The sequence below is a fragment of the Pteropus vampyrus genome, unplaced genomic scaffold, assembly GCF_000151845.1.
Source record: "Pteropus vampyrus isolate Shadow unplaced genomic scaffold, Pvam_2.0 Scaffold101, whole genome shotgun sequence".
Taxonomy (NCBI): domain Eukaryota; kingdom Metazoa; phylum Chordata; class Mammalia; order Chiroptera; family Pteropodidae; genus Pteropus; species Pteropus vampyrus.
Window position 1 is genome coordinate 4,012,402 of NW_011888882.1, and position 23,620 is coordinate 4,036,021.

The 23,620-nt window shown below is 36.6% G+C and overlaps 1 protein-coding gene across 1 annotated transcript in view; it reads left to right on the plus strand.

Annotated features, from left to right (window-relative positions):
• Positions 1 to 23,620, plus strand: part of LAMA4 (laminin subunit alpha 4) — a 135,571-nt gene that overhangs the window by 13,949 nt on the left and 98,002 nt on the right. Inside the window, exon 2 of the mRNA XM_023533378.1 lies at positions 21,722 to 21,823. Within this exon, the coding sequence (XP_023389146.1) occupies positions 21,722 to 21,823 (102 nt within the window). The remainder of the gene's footprint in view (positions 1 to 21,721; positions 21,824 to 23,620) is intronic.

Genomic DNA, 23,620 nt, shown 5'->3' on the forward strand with positions numbered 1-23,620 from the left:
CTACTAAATCAGTGTCTTTTACGCTGAGGCTTCATGGAAATGCCTCAGGTAATTTGGGGTGAGGGAGGCTGAGCAGCAGGAAGTTGGAGCTCTGCTTCCTTCAACCAGAGCTTCTCTTTTTTAAAAAATGTGTTTTATAGATGAATTTCACATGACATTTCACTGGGGAGAAAAATAAGATATCTTAGCTCTAAAATGTTTGAGAACCCTTAAGCTGGGAGATCCTGAGTTGATAGTCTAAGTAATGACAGATCTCCAAAATGTTATTCAAAATCTTGTTCAAACCAAGTGCCTTTGAAGCATTTTCTCAGGAGCACACACACCTGCCTCAGGGCCAGTACATGGTGCTGATGGCACAGAGCCGCTGATGCTCTGATATCTCTGCAGCAGCTGTAAACATGAGCTAGCAATCTCTAAACAATTGGTGCTCTCCTGAGAGCTATTTTTATGCTTCCTGTTCCCTGTCTGATATTTTTGGCCCTTTCCTAGGAAATTAGGAAATTCCACTTTTGTCTCAGTTATTACCTGGGAGTGCTGAGAAAAACAACGAAGGAATTTTAGAAAGAGATTAGGGTGTTAAGATTGCTGATATTTTTTTGGTCAAGTGTTTGCTTGGTTCTTATTGGGGTGAGAGAGGCTAGGCAGCAGGAAGCCGGAGCTCTGTTTCCTTCAACCAAAGCATTTCTTGGTTCTAAATCAATTACTCCATCACCATAAACATCATCTCATCCTAAAACCTAAACCACAGTTTCTTACCTGCACCCTGAGCTGAAGAAATAGTTGCTATTCTTTCTCTTCCCTCTCTCAACATACTATTACACCTATCTGTGGTTCTTTGTCTCCAAAGGCCAAAATGCTTCCACTATGAATGTTATGTCTATTAAAAGGGAGAAAATGAATATTAAAACTGTATTTTATCTTTACTTTCTCATTTGAATAAAAAAAATAGCACCTTAAGTGTTTCACAGTTTTATAAAGGCAAGCTACAGCATGTTTCATTTTGCTTTATGACATATATGCAGAACACCAAGGGAGAATTGATCTTTTGTTGGATTAAGAATGCTTCCTTTATCTCTCTACCCATAGCTTGAAGCATTCAGCTTTTAAAAAGCTATTGATATTGGACAAATGTTATTCATAACTGCCAAATATTAAAATTTCCAATGACTACTAACTTAGTTGAAAAATAACATTAATAGTTATAAAGCTTTCATGATTTACAAATGTCGTCCTACATATTTCCACCTTTATTCTCCATAACCATCTTACAAACCAGATGGTTGTTAATATAATTTATGAAAACATGGGGATGTTAAATCATTTGCCCAAAGTCTCATAGCATGTAATCTTATTGAAACAACAGGAAATTTTACAGAATTCCAGAACGTTAGCATGGGAAGAACCTAGAAATCATCATATCACTGATGTCATTGAAAGAGAAGGAAACTGGAGCTGGAAGTTTAGTCACTTCCTCAAGGTCCTGCAGCAGGTTTTTAGAACTGGAACCAGAACCAAGTTTCCTGGCTCTTGGAACAGTCTTCTTGCCTTACTGCATCACATACCATGGATGCCATTACCAGAACAAATAATAGGGGTGAGAAACACCTGGTGATCTGTGTGTTGGGACATTAAGTTGGATGAGACAAGAGCGTATCCATGTTTACCTTCTCGTTATGTCTTATGTCACCATCTGTGCTTGAGTCCTAACTAATTTAATTTCTAAAATATTGGAAATTCTCTTGGCCTTTCGGTCAATATATTTATCCCAATTGTGAATTTAACTTATAATCACCATTCATAACTTTTTTTCATTTCAAAGATTTTTGTTTTGGGCCCACATGGCTATTGATCCCTTAAACTATGCTTTCAGCACCTATACTTAGAAAGTTTTCATTCAAGTGCAATAAGACCTTAGAATTTCTGGCTAGAGTTTTCTGATAGTCATATAAAAATAAACACACACCTCTGGGATCTTAAAAGGAAGAAAGAAAAAAGATCTACTTCAAAAATGAACAACACTTTTGTTTTAAAACAATTGAACTAATTTTAAATATTCCCCAACTACATCATGTCTGCTATTTCCCCTATACATAGTCATCTTTCAGATTTCCACATGACTTCACGAATTCAAGAAACTTTCCTATCATGTAGCAGAGCAATCGCAATATGAGAAATTAATGAAGAAAATGAAATATGTGATAGCACCAAAGTGGTCTACTCTGGCAGTTGTACCCCACGGAAACCTTCCCAACCAGCCTTATAACAATTCTCAGTTTCAGCATCTTCATTTTATTTGTAGAGCTTTTTCACTGCTGATTTCAGAGCTATCACTCAGCTCTTCTAACAGCAAGGAAATACATAATGCCTGTTTCTCAAAGAAAGTCTGCCAATTCCCAGTCAAACTACAATTAGTGAAATCCAGGGACTGCCCCATGAATAACATCTGCTTAGATGTGCCCTGAGTCTAATAGAGGATAAGAAATAAGGGTTTAGGCAGGAGGAAGCAGGGGAAGGAGGGCAGTCCCTTGTGGTCAGCAAAATTGGAAGGTCTTTGGAAAGCAGACAGACAGCTCTAACCTGCTGCTCACTCAAAGGTTCATTTTCAAAATGACAAGCAGCAACATCCCTGTTCTCTCCTCTTAGTCCCTGATGTGAGGAGGTTCCTCAATACAGTGAGAGTAATACAGGATATAAGCTGGTAGAAATCGCTTTGTAGATCAGAGTAATAATCTCTATGAGGGAATGATAACACTCTTTATAAGGTACTTAAGATCTCTGGGTTTTATTGAAGGGCTGAGTTCTTTTACTCTCAAAGAGTATTTGTGATTATTTTGGCAGATGAAGCACATTTTTCCTGTAGCCTGTGTTTTTGGACCTGCAATATATCAAAATGTTCAGTGGAAATAAGCGTTTTGGGTTTTTTCTTTTTTGGTAGAAAAATTTTTTGTCTGCTCTTCTATTTGGTTATTTTGAACACTAACAAGTATTTGACTCTTTTTTAGTTTTAAGACATTATAGCTTCATCTCGGATTATTTTAACTGTTTTGATTTTCCTTTTATTATAATCTCTTTTTTCTAAATCTGCTAATATAATCTCTTGTTCATTTAGAAACTATGATTTCTCCTCAAAGTCATGAGTCAGCTTGGATTTCCTTTGAGCGTGGTTCAAATTACCTAAGAAATTTATAAATTTCAAAAAAAAAAACCAAAACACTAAAATAGTAGTGAAGCTTTAAATGGGGATAGTTTTGGGCTCTATTTCAGCTGCTCGATTACTGGGGTATTGATGATAAAGTGTCGAAAACCAAGCACACCAGGTTCTTGCTTTAATTATTGATAGGTTCTAAGTCAGTTAAATCAATCTTGTAGCTACTCAGAGAGCTACAAAACCAAGTATTTCCACCGTCATTGTTTTGCTCATCTCACTTTGGGCAAAATATATTACATCACAGAATAAGAGAGACTAAAGTTAAAATATTCTTTTTATATTTGAATAATAGTCTCTCTGTGCATAAGTAATAACTTGGAAATTATCATCAATTCCAAAATTCCTAACTTTTAAGCCACATGACAGTCACTTATGAATCCTGGTGATCACAAATAATTAATGAGGCTTCTAGGCATACCTAACATTTATTTCAGAGATTAAGGCATATCTCCAATATCATCTACAAAGTGTAGAGAGAGAGTGGGTACATTGCAAGCCAGAAGGTTGCTGAAGATGTCAAACAAGTTTAATTGCTGATTTAAACTAATCCTTCCAAAGAAAGTCCCAGCAAGTAGGAAAAATTAGTTCCATCTGGTGCCTTTATTGAAGTAGATTATCAGGAGTAAAGAATGTCTGCTTTAAGCAATTAAACAACAGAAGGAATATGTTTGAACCACTCTAACTTATGAGTGACTAAAAATATGCTCTATGCTTTCCAGCCTTTCAGCTTCAGCTTTCCTCCTTCCAGAAGACCCTACATAAATGCCACTCCCTTTGAAGAACCATTCTTGACCCCTACCTATGTTAAAAGTCATCTACCCTTCACTCAGCATTTCTCTGTGCCTCTCTACCACATACTACACAGTAAGTTAATTATGCAGCTTAAATGCCCCCCACTAAACTGTTGGAGGCCCACAGTGTCCAAGAGTCATCTTCCAATTCCCCAAATTGCCTGGCCAAACGCCTTCAGTATAATAAGTGCTCAAAAAAAATAATAACTTATGTATTCCTCAGTTATTTGTTGAATGCCTGCTTTGTGTCATGCCCTAAACTGCACTCCAGGTAAACAGTGGCCCATGAAACAGAGAGCCAGAATGAATATGTGACCATACCAAATACTGAAAGCCAAAATAGTACCGAGTATTGTTTGTAGTATGTGTACATTTGGACATTATTCTGTCCTATAATCTGATGAACGAATTGTCATTTGGCTTGGCATCATTAGTGAGCCATGGTGTTCCTAAGCTATTCGTCTCAGGAGCTCTGCACTGCGGGTGAGAATGCCTTTTAAGCTAAAAGCTTTGTCTTTCCCACTGTATATGGAAAAATTGACTATGTGCTTTCATGGAGAAGGTCTAGCTAAGAAATGTTTATATTGGAACAAGCCCCATCTCTAAATCTGGGCTTGTTGCTGAATGGTATTTTGTTTCCTTGGATCAGAGAGGGGTCTGGAAACATCTGTAACTAGAGTATTGTTTTAAAGTCAGCACAATTTTCCCCCCTCAAATGACAGATAACAGAATTACTTTAAATCAAACAGTCTCAGCCTTTCCCATCCATTTCCTTTCTCAAATGTGTATCATTTTGTTGTCATTAAACAGCAGTGCGTAGAATCGATTTGCAGCACCCTAGGAATTGCTACCTCCTTTGCAGTCATTCTCTTTTCACTTTAGTTTGTGTACTTTACCTTCACTCTTATAAACACTCTACAGAATAACTATCTGGATCACAACAATTATCTGAGCACAGAATTTAAAAGCGATAAACGGATAATATCAGATTATAAAGTGATTCTGAACCTAGGTTCCAGAATTTTACTAAAAAGAAATGTGCAGATTATTTATGCCATTTATGAATGTAAAACTGAATGAAATAAAGATTTAAATTAAACAGTATTTTATCCGAATCACAAAATGAAATCTTAAGGGAGGGAAGTTAAGGAGAAAAATCACAGGAAATAATTCCAAATAACATATGAAGGATGGAAATTCTGTGCCAATTTTGAATTTCATTCACGTTCTAAAAAGAATAGAAGTAGCTTATGATATCGTAGTTAAAATTTTGTTAGTAGAGATTTACTATTTGTTGGGAAAGTGGGTTTTTTGTTTGTTTGTTTGTTTTCTTTTAGTTAGTTCCTTAAATTAAGGAGCTAAATGTTCAGGATGATAATTCATTTGCTTTGCTTTCTGTAAGCATTTGGTGTTTGATGTATTTATTAATGAACTATTTGAAAATGGCCCTGTCATCAGAGTCCCTGAACAGACTATCATTCTGAAGTACTTTGATCTTGGCCTAAAGGTTCATTCTTCTGAGCCTTTTAGATGCTTAACACAGAGTAAAGATGTAAAATGTTTCCTTAATGAATTCTACTGCCCACGTTTTACAAATAAGAAAACTTGGAGTAGAGTCTCATTGTCATTTGTCTCATAAAATTTGTCTCATAAAATGCATCAATGGCAGCATGGAAGGTCAACACACGAACTTGTTTTGAGCCCATCTATGGGATCTGGCCTCCCTCAGTGTTGATGGATGAAGGTGTTAGTTTCATGGCCAAGTCAAAATTGTAGTGATAGTACAATTTATGGGTCATAGTTTTTCTGTTAGGTGGGACCAGACATGTGTCAGGCTGTCATACATTCTGCCTAACCAGACATCTGCTTCTGATTCATAAGGGGAAACACCTGCACACATGCTGGTGTATATTACACAAAGGGGCATCCTTTCCCAAGACCCATTGTCAGATCCTTCAATGGAACAGGGGAGGTGTCAGGAACACAGCTAGACATTATATGACCAGCTTCCACCGAGGGTTGCCTTCTCTAATGAGTAATTACATTATTTGCTTTGCAGTCCATTTCTATATGCAAACATAGAAACTGGTAAAAAAAAAAAATTTGAAACACCAGCTGTAAATTATTATATTTAAATTAAGAATAATTGCCATATGCCAAACCAAGTAATTATGGAGGGAGGGCTGAGGGACAATGTTTCCTTTCTCAAATGAGCCACACACAAAGCAAACCTGAGCAAAGCTTAAAAGTGTTTCCCCCTGCTTTACCCACCCCCACTTCTTCATCCCACTCCATTTCCATCCCCTTATCCCCATGCCTAGGAGTTGTATTAAGACTTTTTGATAATCATGGCACTAATCTGTGAAAGAAGGGAGATGGTGCTAATGGAATAACTTTAATGAGATTCTTGATAAATCTGATAACCATGAGCAGTTGATTTTTATCCCAGATGTGCCTAGGAAAGGCAGAGGTAAACAGTATGGACCTATTTGCAGCCCCAGAAGAGATGTGAGTTATAGCACAACCCCTACAATTCTCAACATGATTTTTCTTCTTCATCATCATCAAAAACTGCAGTTAGCAGAAGGAACACTAAGGGTGGTATCAACCTGCTGTATATAAATGACTTTCGATAAGCCCCTTACTTCTCTAGGTCTCAGTTTTCCCAAATTTAAAATGAGGGGTTAGACGAGGTAACCACTAAGATCCTTGTCAGCTCTGGCATCCTGTGATTCTGTAATGCCAAGATACATTCAATACATATTCATTAAGCACCTGCTATGCAAGGCGCTGAGGATACAGTGACAGAACAGACAAATCCAGTTTCTGTTCTTGTGGAGTTAAGTCTTCTGAAGAAAAAAGACAATGAACCAATAATGCAGGTGTCATTGCTGAGCTGTGTGCCATAAAGAAAGAGTTATAGCTCACTGAAGATCTACCATTTAAAACAGATAACCCTAGCACATATACGTCCAAAAGGAAGGGAAGAAACTAATAGCTACTGAACCCTTGCTATGTTCTTCTATTGGACTTTAAATGCACAATAGAAGATAATGCAGTGATCATTACTATTTTTTTCAGAAAGGGAAACCTAGAGTTAAACCTGAGACCTAGAGTTAAATAACCTGGGTAAGGTCACCCAGTGGTAGAGCTAGAACTGGAATCAAGATGATCTTATGTTTTCCACTGCTCCATATGTCTCCAAAGGATGTAACTCTAGGGAATTATGGCTGCTGTAAAGAACAGATTGTAGTGCCTCCCATCAAAGAACATGGGAGATAAATCAGGGAGGGCTAGAAGCTGGGGATATCCTAAATCCAAACATATCTGGAGGAGAAATTGATTCATTCCCTCAACAAATATTTACTGAATATCTGGCTGCCAGATGCAGAGTTGACAAATGGGTGCTTGAGCATGGATACACATGTGCATTTCTTTAAAATGCCAAAGACTAGATTTTCATCATATGTTGACAATTTTGAATGCAAATTCTAAAGAAAAAAATATCTAAAGGTATATGTTACTGGGGCAGGAGATGAGGGAGAGAATTTATAAACTATTAGGAGAAAAAAAAAAGAAAGGGAGAACACATTTGGAAGACAATTTCCCCCATGTATCAAATGCTCTTAATTTCCTTGATTTAACAATTAATTTACTGCATTGTATTGAGAAACTTTGAAAGGGATCCCACCTTTGGATACAAACCCTTATCTGTTTGGATTCCCTGAAAATATGCTGTGTCAACTGAATAATATGTCACTTTTCTCAGATTATTATAAATTATGACCAGAGTCCAAATATGTGAAGTGAAATCCATCTTTTGATCCTGAAATTTCAATCCCCAGATGGTTAGAATTCAATTTGTTAGCTCTTTTCAGTCCCTCATTAGCTATTCCAAAAATATGTCTTGTAAGAGGCATTTTTATCCATGCTTTGTCCTGACTATGGCCCCTAATGGAACTACTTAAAATTCTGTTGTCACCACTAAATTAATGTTCTGAATAATTACAGCTAAAAAGATCTTTTCACTTCAACAAAGAATACTTATCTCCCAAGGGCTGATTAAATTTAAATGAAATGCAAAATCGAGTTGAGGATGTTGGAGGAGATAATGAGTTGCGGTTATGGTTTTGCCTGCTGTTTTCAGAGTCTTACACCTGAGGAAGGCTGAAGAACAGAGCTCCCTGAGAGAAAAACCATGAAGGAGATGCACTGCTCTCCACTAATGAAGATAGTAAGAATTAGGGCCACAAGGAAGGTGTGATTAAAAAGAAGCAGGATGTAAATAATCTTAAACTTTTGGCCTAGCTTATTGCAATCCACATAGCCACAGCAATGTCTGGTATAACCTTTAATAATTTTCTAACAAAAGTTGACTTTGCTTCTGTTTCAGGGCAATTCTAATTGGCAAATTAACATTTTTAAATGAGCAACTTGATTATTTGAAAGAGGCGTTAGCTTAGGACTGAGAAAGAAAGTCAATCAGTTGTCATTTCACACATCTGCTGGACCATTCGACTAGTCCTCAGATAAAGAACTGGAAGGTCAATTATTTCCTAATAGTACTTGAGTTACCTCTCCTGCCACACTCCTGGGAATGAGGGTGTGCTGGTTGCTCTGCACCTACTACTGTTTATTCCCCCAAGATTCTAGCTCTGCCTGCCTGCCTGCCTACCTTCCTTGCTCTGCTTTCAGAGGCCAATCCCTGTAGATTGCAGCACTCAGGCTCCCTTGCTGAGCCAGAAAGGAAGAGAAGGTAGAGAGGAGGCGGTTCTGTCCTGTTCCCTCTCTGCCTCAGCACTGTTTCTTGGGCAAAATCTGTAACCTCCCCAAGACTTTAGTTCCCATGGTGGCCTCTCCTCCACAGCTCTGGCCTCTCCCTGGGTTAATGTAGCATGCTTTCTTTGCTTTTTGGGCCCCATGGGTAATAGGCCTTTGCTCTCATTGCTTCTCCATTTCTTGCTGCCTTAACCTGCCCACGCTTCTGCAAACCATCCATACATTCTCTATCTTCATTCTCCTCATTCGAGCCCTCCGAAGTGAATTCTGTTTCCTGCTAGGCCCCTGACTGACTGATTGACTATGCCAATGACACCCACCTCTTTCAAAATTCATGGCTTTTTCCATTTCCTTTCTGTGGGGGAACTCTTTCCAAAAGCATCTGTTGCAACCAGCTGTTTCAATTCACAAATTAATTTACTTTCATGTAAGGGAATAATAGAAAAAAGATTATACCAAAAATATTTAGAAAACTATAAGAACAAATTACTAAATTCCACAATTCGGCTTCATTTGGTTTGAACCACTGTACAATATTTCCCTAGTCCCCCTTTTCAGCTGCAGACTGGCTGGAGAGGGCAACCTTTAACCTGAGCTGGTGGGTCCCTCTACCATGTTCTGCCAGTCTAACCAGAGATGGTTGGGGCTTCCACTAATAGCTGTCTTGTCCCTGAGGAGACAGGACTCTCTGAGTTTGGACCCCAGTTCCCTTCTTAGAACAGAAAACCAGCCTGTTAACCCTCTCACTTGGATTTTAACATTTTAGTTTCTCAGGCAATGGGAAATGAGAGTATTGTGCACTATTTTGAGAATCTTTTACCTGTGCCTTAAGTTAGTAAGTCCCAACTAGAATAAATAAGCACCCCAAAAGTCCCCCAGGTTGGACAAGTAGCTTGATATATGCCTTAACTGAGACAGATACAGACATGCAAAAGGCTTCCACAGAGGATGAGGTTGCTGCTAGCTGTATGATAAAAAACAAAGGAAGAACAAATTAAATAAGGAATGTTCTTATGCTTATTACTGAACTGTGTATAATAATGGTATATAAAGTGAATAACAAGGAAGTTAAGGAAATTATACACAAGCATCTGAATCTATTGTCAAGACCACATTAGTCACTTCCTAGAGATGGTGTTTTAGAGATACCACCAGGTCCAGATGTGGAAATCTAATATCCAGACAATTTAAGTGGGATCTTTTGTTTTCCTTTCTTCTTCTCTTTTTTTTCTTTCTTTCCTTCTTTTTTTCTTTCATTCTTTCATAAATATTTTATTCCCTCTATTAGCTTAAGAAATAAAATAATGCCAATATAATTGAAGGTCATGTTCTTCAACCTCATTTACCCTTCTTTACCCTTAAACTGCCTGATTTCTTAGATTCCCATTCATTTCTTTATACTTTTCTTTGTATGCATGTATCCCTACACAATGTATTGCATAGCATTATTTTGCATGTTTTTGAATGTAATATAAATATTGTATTGTTTTGATTCTGCGGCAGGCTTTTTTTTTTTTCAATATTATAATTAAAAGGTTCACTCATGATTGGAGAGCTTCACTTGCGAGATTTGCTAAATTGCTCTCCAAAGTTTTTACATGATTTGTCCTCACTTGGTTCACTCTTACAGATTCAAATCTATTTTTCAACTAACATATTTTTAACATCTACTAGTTATTTGCTAATCACTCTTACAGGTAATGAGGATACAAAGATGAATAAGATACTCAAGTTGTTCACAGTGATTTCAGAGATACAGGAGTATAAATTAAAAATTATAATAGCATGTTCTATGTGCTCTAATGAAGTATGTGCAAAGTAACATGTGTGCACAGAGGATACACAGCAAAATCTGAGACTAAGGAAAGGATTCACAGATGTTAGAGGGGAGAAAGTCTCCCCAAGCCTCTGTGACAATGTGTGCAAAGTCAACATGGCCAAGAGAATGACATATTTGGGTGAGAGGGTAAGGAGAGAATAGGTGCTTTAATGGAGAAGAGGGAGCAGAGGTTGACCCTAAAGAAATAGGTAGGAGCTGGATTATAAAAGAGAAGCCTTGTGTATCATGCAAAGAAAAGTTATTTACTCGTATAGGCAATGAATAAAAAGCCAATGGGAGGTTTGAAGCAGAAAAGTAGTATGATAAGGTTTTTCTTTTTAATTTTGGTAATGAGAATTGGTCTGGAAGAGAGAAAATCTGATGACTAAGAGAGTAGAGTGGAGGTAATTATAAATATCCAGAAGCAAAACACCATGATCCTGAACTAAACTGTGGTATTGGGAACAAAGAGAAAAAATTATCCTGATAAATATCTCAAAGGTAGAATGTAAACTCTATGAGGTACCAGTGTACAAAGGGTGACAGGAGATGTGAACAGTCTAACCCAGGAACACATTGTGTGTAGAAAATTTAAAAACAATAATAAAATTTACTAAACCTCAGTCTGTTTTTTATTATCACCCTGTGCCAGCAATTCTAAACAATGTCAGTGACAAAATTCTCTTCCCTAAAAAATCTTGTCACCTAAGTTCTAAGCAGCTGCTGTGGTTACTGTCGAGTTTTAATAATATAACAAATATGTAAGCTTCAAATTAGCACATTCCAGTTATTTAACCTTTAATAAACATTGTATTCTACACAGAAATTAATTCAACAAACTTATAGGCCCACAATCCACCCCAGCACGGATAGAGGTATTAGTTTGGAGAGTAAATTTATAACAGTTCAGAATTATGTAAGGTCATTTCTAACTTAAAACTCTACCCTCTGCGGTACTTCATCTACCTGAATTTAAACCATAGATTTGAAATAAGCAATGATAGCACTGTGATTGTAAAAAGGAAGACACAGAACTTGAGTACTTAAATTGTGTGTCATTCTATGTGGAAACCATTCTCTGATCCTTGCAAGGTTCGCTCTTATGGAAGCATTTCCCAAAACTCCATTACTAAAAAATACATTAATGTAATTTAGAAGCACTAATCTATTACTATTTCCTTGTATGTTCTATAATTTTTATCATTAACTGAGATCTGACATAAGGAGAAAAACAGATTAGGGAGAGACTATAATAAGGTCAGTGTGGGACATATTCAATTCTTTGTGCCTATAGAGCTGAAAATGGACCTGTCTAACTAACAGGCAATGGAAACGAGAGTGTGGCATAAAAGAGTGGGATCAGGGATATGTAGAAAGATTTGGGAGTCACCAGAATGAAACTGTGAGAGAGATTGACATCAGGAATTGTGTACACAAAATGTGCAGATAGGAAAAAGGGAATAAGGAAGTTATCTTGGAGAACAACAATGGCGAGACAACAGAAGAAGAGGAGCAACCTTCTCTTCTGCCCTCCACCCCCCAAAAATACCATGAAAAATAAGCAAAAGAAAAATTCTAAGTGAGATTTGTCCTGGAAACCAAGAGAAGAGAGAATTTTATGGAGAGAATTCAACACCGTTAAGTACTGAAATGAAAACAAGTAATATTGGAAAAGCCAAGGCATAAAGACATCACCCAACAGTTTGTCAGTTTCAGTGGCACAGTGGAGGCAGAAGCCAGACAGTGGATAAAGGCACAGATTGGCATGAAGAAAGCAGAGCCAGTGTGATTGAGTTCTTACCCAAGAAGCTTGGCTGGGCGAAAGAGGGAAAAAATGAAGGCAAGCAGAGCTGTTGGAAGGTGTTCTTAGAATCTGAGCCCAGGGGACAAAGTCAAGGCTCATCCAACACAAGACCCATCTAATTGAACTCTGCCTCTTCTCACCCCTGTGGGTGTAAAGAGGTGGATGGTATGTGAAGGAGGGAGGCTAGGTGATGCAACAGGATCTACAGGTCACAGGTGTGTGGTTCTCAAAGCACAGCTAGAGGGCTAGTCCTTGCTACCTTCTCTGAGATGGGCAGAGGACATTAGGATGAGTCAAGATAAAGGTGAATTTTGAGAAGAGAAGTACTGTAAGATTTTCCACCCATTGGCCTCTATTTTCTTACTGAAAGAGGAAGCAAGATTATCTCCTGAGCATAAATGGGTACAGTAGAGGTTTGGAATGCATTTCTCCTTTCCTACTAATTCACAATGGCATTTCTTCAGTGATGCATAAACCCCTGGAGGAGAGTATAAGGAAAGAAAGCCATGTTCTGCCACTCACTTTCTGCTTTGTGTCTTGAGTGGTCCAGGGTGAGTGTAGCACTGAAGTGCATGTGGGTTTCACAAAACAGAAGCAGGTACATTTACTAATAGAAACTGCTGAAACACTCCAACCAGACAATCCACCCAAGAAAGCATTGCTGCCTTTCCTGAGCACACTCAAAAGAAGCCATTGTCAGTATATAGACAATTAAACCTCACAACTTCTTGTAAAAAGAAAAGGTAATTTTGGCAGACAACTGCACGACTGTGGGCCATTAAACGATAATGATCAAATTGTAATGTCTATAAAAAGCACTTAGCTCAGTGGCCGGTGTCTGTCAATAAATATTAGCTGTTATTATTCATAAAAACCCAGATGGAAATGACAGAGATGTCTGTCATTTCACAACATTGATTCCTGCTCTAAGTGGTTAAGGAGTCGTATCAAAATCCCCTAAATGCCTGTAGCTCTGATGTCACTTCTTTTTACGCGTTGTTACAGCTAGGCTTGTGGTCCGCATCTCTTCCTTTCTTGGAAATGTGTCCATGGCAGTTGCACTAGTAAATTAAATAAAACTGAGTCAGTTTTCAGATATTAAAAAAAAAAAAAAAAAATCTGGCAGAGGCTGTGTTGTGTAACCATAGCTTGGAAGGCAAGGAGTGAAAAGAACGAGCTACATGAGGCGATGTGAGGAGATCCAGAGCAGAAAGCCAGATGTTAGCAGGAGAGTTTTTTCACAACGAAAGGGCACCACTAAAGCTCCATTACGTTATATAAGTGGCAATTGCAACTATAAATGAGCAACTTAACTTTTCGAGGAGAAATTTTTAAAATTTTCATCTGTATTCATGAATGTTTTAGAAGGAAAATCTTTATGGCTTTAGGACTCTAAATTTTCTTGTTTGAGCCTTTTAGTTGTTATGCAACTAGAGAAAGCTATGTATTAGCAAGTGTAGTAAGTACTTTATCATAGTCTTTCGGTATCTAAATTCCAAATAAGTGTTTGATCAAGAGCAGAGTTTGATAACAGTATTTTGAGATCTTTGGGTGGAGCACTGGTTTCTGCCCCCAAGAGAATATGCATAAAGCTCAGAGTGCTGAAGAATGTCCACATAAATACAATGTAAATGCCATGATAAATACCTCTCCACTCTCCAAAATGGAGGGATCTGGTTTAACCTTGGTCAAGACAGCTCTGTACTCCTCAAAATTCCTTGGGACGTGAATCATTGTCTCTATCTCATTTGGCAATTAAATTGAGAGCTAGCCAAGGCATGGCAGACAGGGATCCTAAGCAATAACATGAAGGGAGCTCCAAGAGCTAACTAGGAGAAACCAGCACCCATGTTTGTATTTAGCTTACAGTCTAGCTTTTTACTATTGCCAGTCCTAAGAAGGAATACCTTTGAACTGAATAAACTTCTGAGGAATGCTGAAACCACTTTCCCAATCAGGCTATGGTGAAATTACTATCAAAATCTAAAAATTAACTTCGCCTTTTGAAATGCGGAGAATTTCAGTTGTGTAAGCAAGATTTTAAGGAGACCCAAAAATTAAAGGAAGATACATGGGTAATTCTCTCCATAGTCAAGTAAGACCAATCAAAAAGCCCATTTCTTACTAACTGGAGCACATTGCATAATACATTTAAGTTATTTTGACACTTTGAGTACGGTTTTGTATGTGAACAATCAGGACTTGTTAAGCCCTAAGTGAAAAAATGTAAAGCCAAAAGTTATTAATAGCTTAATTCAGGACCGTTTTGCACCCTAGACACTTTATCTTTTATTTTTATAGCCACAGAAAAAAATAGCTTGTGAGCTGCCTACCTATGTAATAAATTCATATATTCTCAGAAGTCGCTCCTCTCCAGCAAAAGCTCAATTGATATTTTTTGAATAGATTAAATTGACCTATTGGTCCCACTGAAGGTCCCTGAATAATATCTGATTCTTGAGTCTGCTCAGTTTTAAGCAGATGGACGTCAGCATTGTGCAAGACCCATAGACACAAAGCAAAGGCACACAGCTCTAGCTCCCAAGTAAGCATAACAGGCAATATTAAAGTGACTAAATTTTAAGCTGACTTATTTACTAAAACAAAAAATGGAATCCACTAAAACTAAAGCTAAAATCATTGCTGCCTGGAAACAAAAAAAAACCGTGGATTCGTAATGTACACAAGAAAACGAAAACCTAAGCTGGAAAACAAAGATAATTGACTGTGAGCAGTTAAATTCAAAGAATATTAATTTGGAAGTTAGCAATGACTCCAGACCAAGTGAATTCAGCGTTTTCATTTGTTTGTTTGTTCGTTTTTTAATGCTTTCTACATCGAGCCTCAGTAAATAAAAGCAAAAGCTGATGAAGGAAAATTCTAGAAGTTAATTCAGAAAGCAATAGGAGCCAATATTTGTAAAATGTTTGTAGATCCTTGGTTGAAGATACAATGCAAATATCTATTCTAATTATAGGTCAAATCCTATTAGAATAGGTCTCAGGGCTGTAAAGTGTTTACTTTGTAATGGAATTTTGTTTTAATTCATTGTTGTTTGTTGAAGCTGGAGATTAGGTTCTGATTTTTTTTGAGATATAAATACCTACTCAGAGATCTCGAAATGTCTCATACCCTTAGGTGACAATTTCAGGCTTCTCCTAAATCCAGTAAATTTTTGCCATTGTCAGTTTTTGGCTGGTTTGTTTTAATGGGTGTTTGGGGACCTTAGATTTCTAGAGAATGCTATTAAATTAGTCAATCAGTATTTTTAACAGAAATTCTGAAGCTCTCAGAAATTTAATATCCATGCAAAAGTAGTGGCTTGCGGCCAATTAATTAGCTCCTCGGTGACAGTGTTTGGAAAACACTGTGAGATTTGGGGGAAAATTTTCAACCTAAACTGGTATTACTTAGCTCAATACTCACTTTATTTAATAACGCCAACTGACTTTTAGAAGTTTGCCCCACCTAAAGGATGCATACTGGACATGATTTAAGAATTTTAAGAAAATTTAAAAGTTTTCTGTATAATGACAATACCATTAGTTTAAGTCTAGTGTTCTCAGGATGAATTCTTCAAATGAGGACAAAAATGATCAATCAGCTGTATAAATGTTACCTTCTTTATTGAAAAACAATCTTACTTCATTATAATTATATCTTATAAAATCATTAATAGTTATGATTATATGATGGACCTCTGGATATAATGCCTTTTGCAATGATATCAACATATATTGTCATTCCCAGTTCCTTTGAATGTAATTGGCATGTGGATTATACCACATTAAAGTTCCATCTAATTCTAGTTTCTATAAAATACAAACTTAATCAAGTTACGCATACATTGATTTTTACTCCAAGCCAGACATCACACTAATCATAACAAAGTAAGCAAATGGAAACTTTTACTTATTCTTCAAAGCAGAAGTAAATGTTACTGATTAATCTAATCTTAGTGTTAGCACAGGAGGCAAGCTGTAATAATAGAGCAGCTTAATAATGGAGAGCTATAAAAAGTCTAAAAATGATTTAATGGCAAGTAATTAATTGATTAAAATGAAATAGTTTAAAATATCCCTGTTTAAGTGTTTTCATATATTAATGACTTTATACATTTTTAAGCATGTATCTATCCATTTTAAAAAAAATTTTTTCTGGGGTTTAAAGGAGGAATTTCACATTTTTTATCCATTTCCACTTGCTTTGGAATGTTTGTAAGAGCAAAAATTTGGAAATAAGCTAAATGCCCAACAAGAAGGGTTTGGTTAATATGTAGTAATGGTATACCAGATGGTTAAGAAATCCAATTTGAGAGTCAAACAAAGAATCTAAATGCTGGGTCCACCACTTCTTATCTGTGTTACTCAGTCTGAGTAAAGATTTCTGTAAGCTACAGACTCATCTATAAAATGAAGATAATAGAACATACCTCAAAGGGCTCTTGTGGGGTAAAATAAGAGAACTCTACAATATGACTAATGCAGTGACTTAAACATGGTATATTTTATGTTCGATTAATTAAACTTTGTTTCTCTATCTATCTATTTATTTATGAGGTCCAGCATATCATAGTAAAAGAAAAAATAAGATTTGGATCAGTCTGAACCTCTTACAAAGCTATGTAACATTGGATACATTCCTAATTTTCTCTGAACCTCAGTTTGTTAATTTCTAAAAACATGCAGGTTGTTATATCTAATTCACAGAGTTGTTATGAAGAAAAAATATCATAACATGGATAAAGCACTTATCGCAATACTTGGTACATAGGCCTTCAATAAGTGGTAACTAAATTATAATTGTCGTCCTCATCATTATTATCCTCATTATTATTATCAACGTTTTTAAAGACCATAGCACCATCTCAGAAGGTACAAATCCTCTGAGCACTCTCTGAGATCAGCCTCCCATGTGTTTATACAGTTGTCTGCTGTGGGTCCATCTTCTCATGTGCCCAAGAGGATTCAGTGTGGCGCTGAAAAATTGATTGTAAGACTCCTTCTCTTGCTCACATACACAAATGTATACACAAACACCATCTTTGTTTAATAAATTCTGGTGCCTATTCTAACAGAAAGCAGACAGACACTATTTTAAAAATTTATGGGAAAACTATTTAGCTTCTGCAGCCCTCTAAAAAGCACAAGTCTTAGAATTATTTAGGGAAGAAATTGTTAACCAACGGGAAAACTAAAAAAAAAAGGTCCCTGCTTTTATTCTTGAAAATATACACCTTTTAATAATGCAATATAGGTCAATTTCTCCAGTTCCTATAGAATTTCAAAAAGAGATAGTAAAAACTAACAGAACTTTATGGGGGGAAAAGTGAGAAACGTTTCTACATTTTAAAAAACACCTTAAATCGTTCTTCCTTGAGGATACTCAAACTTTCTCGAACCCCTTAACAATTTACCAAGGCATCTTCTCTACAACACAAGGTGGTAGGGGTTCAAAACAGGCCTCCCCAAAATGTGACACTTTAGCACAGAAATTCTTTTGAGCCAAAGACAATCAAGACACTGCAAGCCCATGATGAAATTTTACTTTTCCCTTACAGAATTTAAATTAAGAACCTTGCCCATAATAAGAGTTACCACCAGAAATAACCTTTTATGAGCTATCTGTAGGGCAGGGTGAATTTCTAATTACTGAACATCTGCTATTGTTATCCTGAGCATGACCTTCCTTCCCTCTAAAGCCCCAAGGTGCCTTACCTCACTCATCCTTAGCTCAAAATGTCATATATCCCTCATTTTCCCTTTCTGTCTCTGTACCTCTCATGTACACAGGGTCTCTGACTCACTCACAAATGTAGGGTTTCCATATACGTTTGTAATTAAATTTGGTTATTTTTTCTCGTTAATCTGTCTCATGTTAATTTGATTATTAGACCAGCCAAAATAAACTAGACGGATAGAAGAAAGTTTCTTCCTCCCCCAACAAGGTCCAAGGAATCCAAGTTCATGGGCTCTACTAATGGCATCATAATCTCCCCTTGCCCAAGGCTTCTATTAGCCTATGTGGTATGTGAATTTTTAAATGATGCCTCCCTTCTGGATAGTTGAATTAGAAACAATAATCCTTTCAGGTGTAAAAAACCCAGCAGGAAAGGAGTTACCCAGGTTTCCCAACCTCACATTCTCGGCAGGGGGCCAAATGACTGCTCCCTATAACCTTATCCCTGCCTCCCTTTTTCTTCCTGTCTCTCACAGTATAAGAGACCAGAGCCAAGTCATCCTTCAAACAAAGTTGGAACTGTAGGCTGGGGAGTGGATAAGTGGATAATGACAGATTCTCAAAGTGAAGTCTCCTCCTAAACCTGGCATAACATAAAAATTTCATCTTGCACACCATCCAGTCTAGGCAGCGACTGCCTGGACTGTGCTGAGAAAGATAGGAGACCAAATCCAGCACTAACAGAGAGCAGCGGGTGGACTAGCAGTATAAACCAATGGTTTCCAATAGCGCATATGCCTCAGCTTTCATATCCTGATCCAAACCATTAAAATCACAAGCATTCATTGTGCAATTAACATGTACCAGGGACTGTGAGTGATGCTTCGAAGTAGTCCATCCAAACCCAGCTGCACACTGAAATGTTTGGGAGACTTTTAAAAATGCAAATCCTTTGTAATTTTCTGTTAATCTAAAGCTATTTTAAAATATAAATTTTACCATTTTTTTTGTTGTTTTTTGTTTGTTTTTTCTATGTTGTAACAATTTTATTTTTGTTTTAAAAAATGAGTCTTTTAATTGAGCCAGGACCTCAGGGATATAAGGGATTAACCACCACCATATTCAACATGATGCATTTATTCAGAGCAAATCTTAATTTTCTTTGTCTTCTTCAGAAGAAAGAGCTGCAGGAAATGCCTAAAAGACTTGAAGTGATATCAATTTAAAATGCTTTTACTGAAACTTAATTCCTTGGGCCATAGGAAGGTCTTTACTATAGGTGATGGGACAAGTGTATCGTTTCATGTACTATTTCCAGACGTCACTACCAGACTCCCTGCCACCACCAGTGTGCAAATACACCTCCAATCTCTGCTCCACTCATTAGAACTCATAGAAACCAGAATGGTGGCTACAGAGCCTGGGAGTGGAGGAAAGGGAGAGAGATTGGTCAAAGGGTATAAATTTTCAGTTATAAGATTAACAAATTCTGGATATCTAATGTACAGCACCATGATTATAATTAATAATACTATATTATATACTTGAAAGTTGCAAAGAGATTAAATCTTAAATGTTCTCACCACAAAAAAAGAAATGTAATAATGTGACATGATGGAGATGTTAGTTAATGCTGTAGTGGTAATCATTTTGCAGTATATACGTGTATTAAATCAACATATCGTACACCTGAAACTTACTCAGTGTTATATGTCAATTATATCTCAATAAAGCTAGAGGGAAAAGAATTAATTAAAATAAGTAAATTTTAAAAAATACAATATTTATCTTATAAAAAATAGAGATTCTTTGACTTTACCATCAGAATTAATGAATCAGAAGGTCCCCAGATGTCTGTAATATGATCATTTAGAGAGCTTAGAGATAACTCTCTTGGAGGCTACTGAGATGACTACTACTAAGCCCCTCACTACTCTTATCCACGCCTCTTAACATTAAAACCCTCCTCTTGTCAAACTGCAGGCAGAAACACATTCATGCATCATCAAGTCAATTTTATGTCTTATGACTAGCATATAGTTTTAAAAATAATAGAATAAAATGAATAAGTTTAAGATACATGGCACATAGTAAGGGTAATTATTGTTTTGTGGATCTTTTTTCTGAAATGTATATTTAACTCAGAAAAAAGGTATATATATATATACACATATATATGTATGCGTATACATATACGTATATATGTATGTGCATATATGTATATACACACACTGCATCACAATAAAAACATGTATTTTCAATATTTTGAAACAAAAATCAAAAACCTGAAACTAGTTGGTTTAAATTAAATGTTTTCTGCTGAAATTTTAGCACTTTTTCCTCTCTTTTGTTGCTGATTGGAAGCTGGGCAAATGGCTTACTGTTAACAACAAACTCCATTATAAACTATAAATTGGTTCTCTCTCAGCCTTCTCTCTCTCACTTAGTAAATGGAATTTCTTTGACTTTTCTTTATGGACAAATGTCATTATACTCTATTAAACTTTATCCAAATGGAATATATTAGATTTTAGTTTTAGGATCCAAATCTGTGGTATTTTATACTGTCAATAATGTCTAGTGGTTTGTTTGTTTTTCTTCTTTACAGAAAAAAAAGCAAAAGGAAATGTTTTTGCATAACTGTCAAAGGGGCTTCAGCCAGACATAATGAAAAGTTACCTGGTAGCCAAAACAGTACAAACTACAATGGTCAGTTTGGAGGGAGAAGAGGATGTGATGTGAAATCTACTCTGTAGATTTGGTAGAAACAACCCAGATTCTTATCTGTCTGGAATTCTTTAGCTGTAAACCTGTCTAGTACACCAGGAGTGGACTTCTAGGTTTATAAGGCCATTTCTGCCTTATATCATTGAGATATTCTGAAGAAACATAAAATACATACCTATAAACCAATAGCTTAAACCAGGAACAATCTCACAAAGTTTCTCAGCTGAAGCACTAGTGACATTTGGGGTGGGCAATTAATTCATTGCTGTGCTGTAGGACTAATGCATTGTAAGATGGTTTGACATTGACATGACCCACTTAGCACCTCTGGGTCTAGTGATCTCATCACTAGAATGAAAGAAAATAATGTGTTCCTCACAGAGTTATGAGAGATAAATGAAACACATGAACGGTACCCACACAGGACCTGCCCTTTAAAATTTTAGGATCTGAAAAGATAGAATTTTTAAGAGCCCGAGTTTATGAAAGAAAGACACAGCTCTAAGTTGTTATGCCATAGTCAATAATTTCTGAAGCCATAAGTTTTTATTTATAGAGAGCATGATGTAGTTCTTTTACCCTAATAGTCATGGTTTTGTTTTCTGTTTTGTTTTTTGTAAGAGAAAATTTCTTCTTTTTTACTGTCACATAAAATCTTCCTATTCTTCCTTACAGTAATGGGACAATGTTAAAGATATTTCTATTTTCCTGAATGGTGAAAGAAGAGGGAAAAAATATAGAACAAAAATAATGGATATATATCATCTATCACTGGATGGTAGTATAAATATTTTAGTATGTTTTGTAAAAAAATATTGAGATAGTTTAATAATCATCTCCTCATACTTCTCAGAAAATATTAACCAAAATTGATCTTTTCAAGAATGAAAATGCTTTTGTTGTGTCTGTTTCAGAAATGTGGCGCCGGATTCTTTCTCTCCCAGTCAGGAGAATGTTTGCCCTGTGACTGTAATGGGAATTCCAACGAGTGCATGGACGGGTCTGGATTCTGTGTGGTAGGTCGCGGGCACTTCTCACTTCTCGCGTGTTTCATTGGTCCTTTGCATCTTGGGTGGGAATTAAATATTCTTCCTGGACGTCTGAGCTACCTAGGAGCAAACGGCTCATCAAGCTCTTTTTTACACTTTACCTTTCCCTGTAAAACACCTCATATAAACTGCTTATAATTATAAGTGGCCACCAAGGCATGTGTCTGAATATGCATGTCCTCCTAGAGGTAACTGCTTCGCCACCCTCACAGCTGGCTTCCTGCTATGGGCCAATGAGAGATTGAAAATAGTACACATAAGAGAAAATCATGCATCCAAATTCTTCTGTAATAGTATAGTTTGCCATATGTTTGGCTTCACTCCACATAACCTGGGAGAATAAAACAGTTGTTTCATAGCCTGTTTTACAACTTTATGTAGTCAGGTCTATAGATCAAAATTTGTTAAAAGAAAAAAAAAGGTTTGAACCAAATCGCTAATAAAAATGAAACTCCGGCCTTGTGGTCTTTGTAATTCTGTGTTCAAGTCCCCAGAAGACTTTTTTTTCCCCCCTTAACTAAAAAGAATTTAATAGACTGTTCTTCAGTGAAACATCAGAGAGACTTATGAAGGAGACTTAGAAGCCTTTTAGCAAAATTGACCTGCTACATATTTCTCATTTTCGTGGAAAGGATTGACAATTTAGTGAAAATGGGAATTGAAATGTTTACCAAAAGTAGCTTCAGTAGAAATCAGAGGAGGCATTTTTAAAGACTGATGTCCTAAGATCATGTTTTCCTTCATGAGCTATACTACTAGTAGGAAAATTAGATTCTTCAAGAGAGGCAAAAGAGGCTTTCCAAAACTCCAATAGTTTTTTCTGCATTAGGTACTAGAATACTTAATTAAATGTACCTATTTACCTCAAAGTAAGCATAATTATTCTTATTAAGCAGATAATTTTGATTATAAGTGGTCTGCAAGATGTGTACACGAGGTGTTATTTTACTCATGATTTACATTAGGATGCATATTAGAACGTTTTCATTTATTTTAAACCTACCGGTTGCCATTTTTCTACAGACAGAGAATTCAGTGCCAACCACTAAAGGTTGCTCTCTTTGTGATGTTTGTTTAGTCCTGGAATTTCTGTTTTCCCCTTCCCCCATCTTCTTAAATAACCATTACATTCAGGATGTCCTCTGTAGCAGGGTAGGCACATGCAGCTGCCAAAATCTACCCCTTTCTAATGCTTCCATCTCCGGTTTCCTGTTATTTTAATCCCAGTGACATTTGAAAAGAAAATCCCATGAATGCATTTGAACTAATAACGTACAGCTCTGATAGTTTGACCAATTAAAGTTTCTTTGTTATTTGGTTTATTAAAATATAAGTCAATAGGGACTGGCAAGCCTATCAGCTGCTGTTAGATAGTCAATAAATTGGAAAACTGAAATAAATTAAAGGGCAACAAGTCCCTCTCCTTAGTGCTATGGAGAACTATGACAAAGCCACTCTTGCTGACAATGACATTGTCAGAATAGAAGCTATAGTGTTTTTTTCTCTGCCTAGATGCAAGCTTCTGAAGGGTACAGTCATCGTGTAATTTCATAGTTCCTGGGGCATATAAAATTCTAATAAAATTTGAGAATTGGCTACCGTGTAAACATTTACATGCACACTCACGGAAGTTGCCAATCTTCCTGCAGTTGCTTTGTTTGAAGACAGAGCATTTTAAAAAAAGAGAGAAGAAATAACCATTGTATTCATCTTAAAGGTGGTTCCACGCCCGCCACCCTACCTGAAGGGAAATACTTTTTCTTC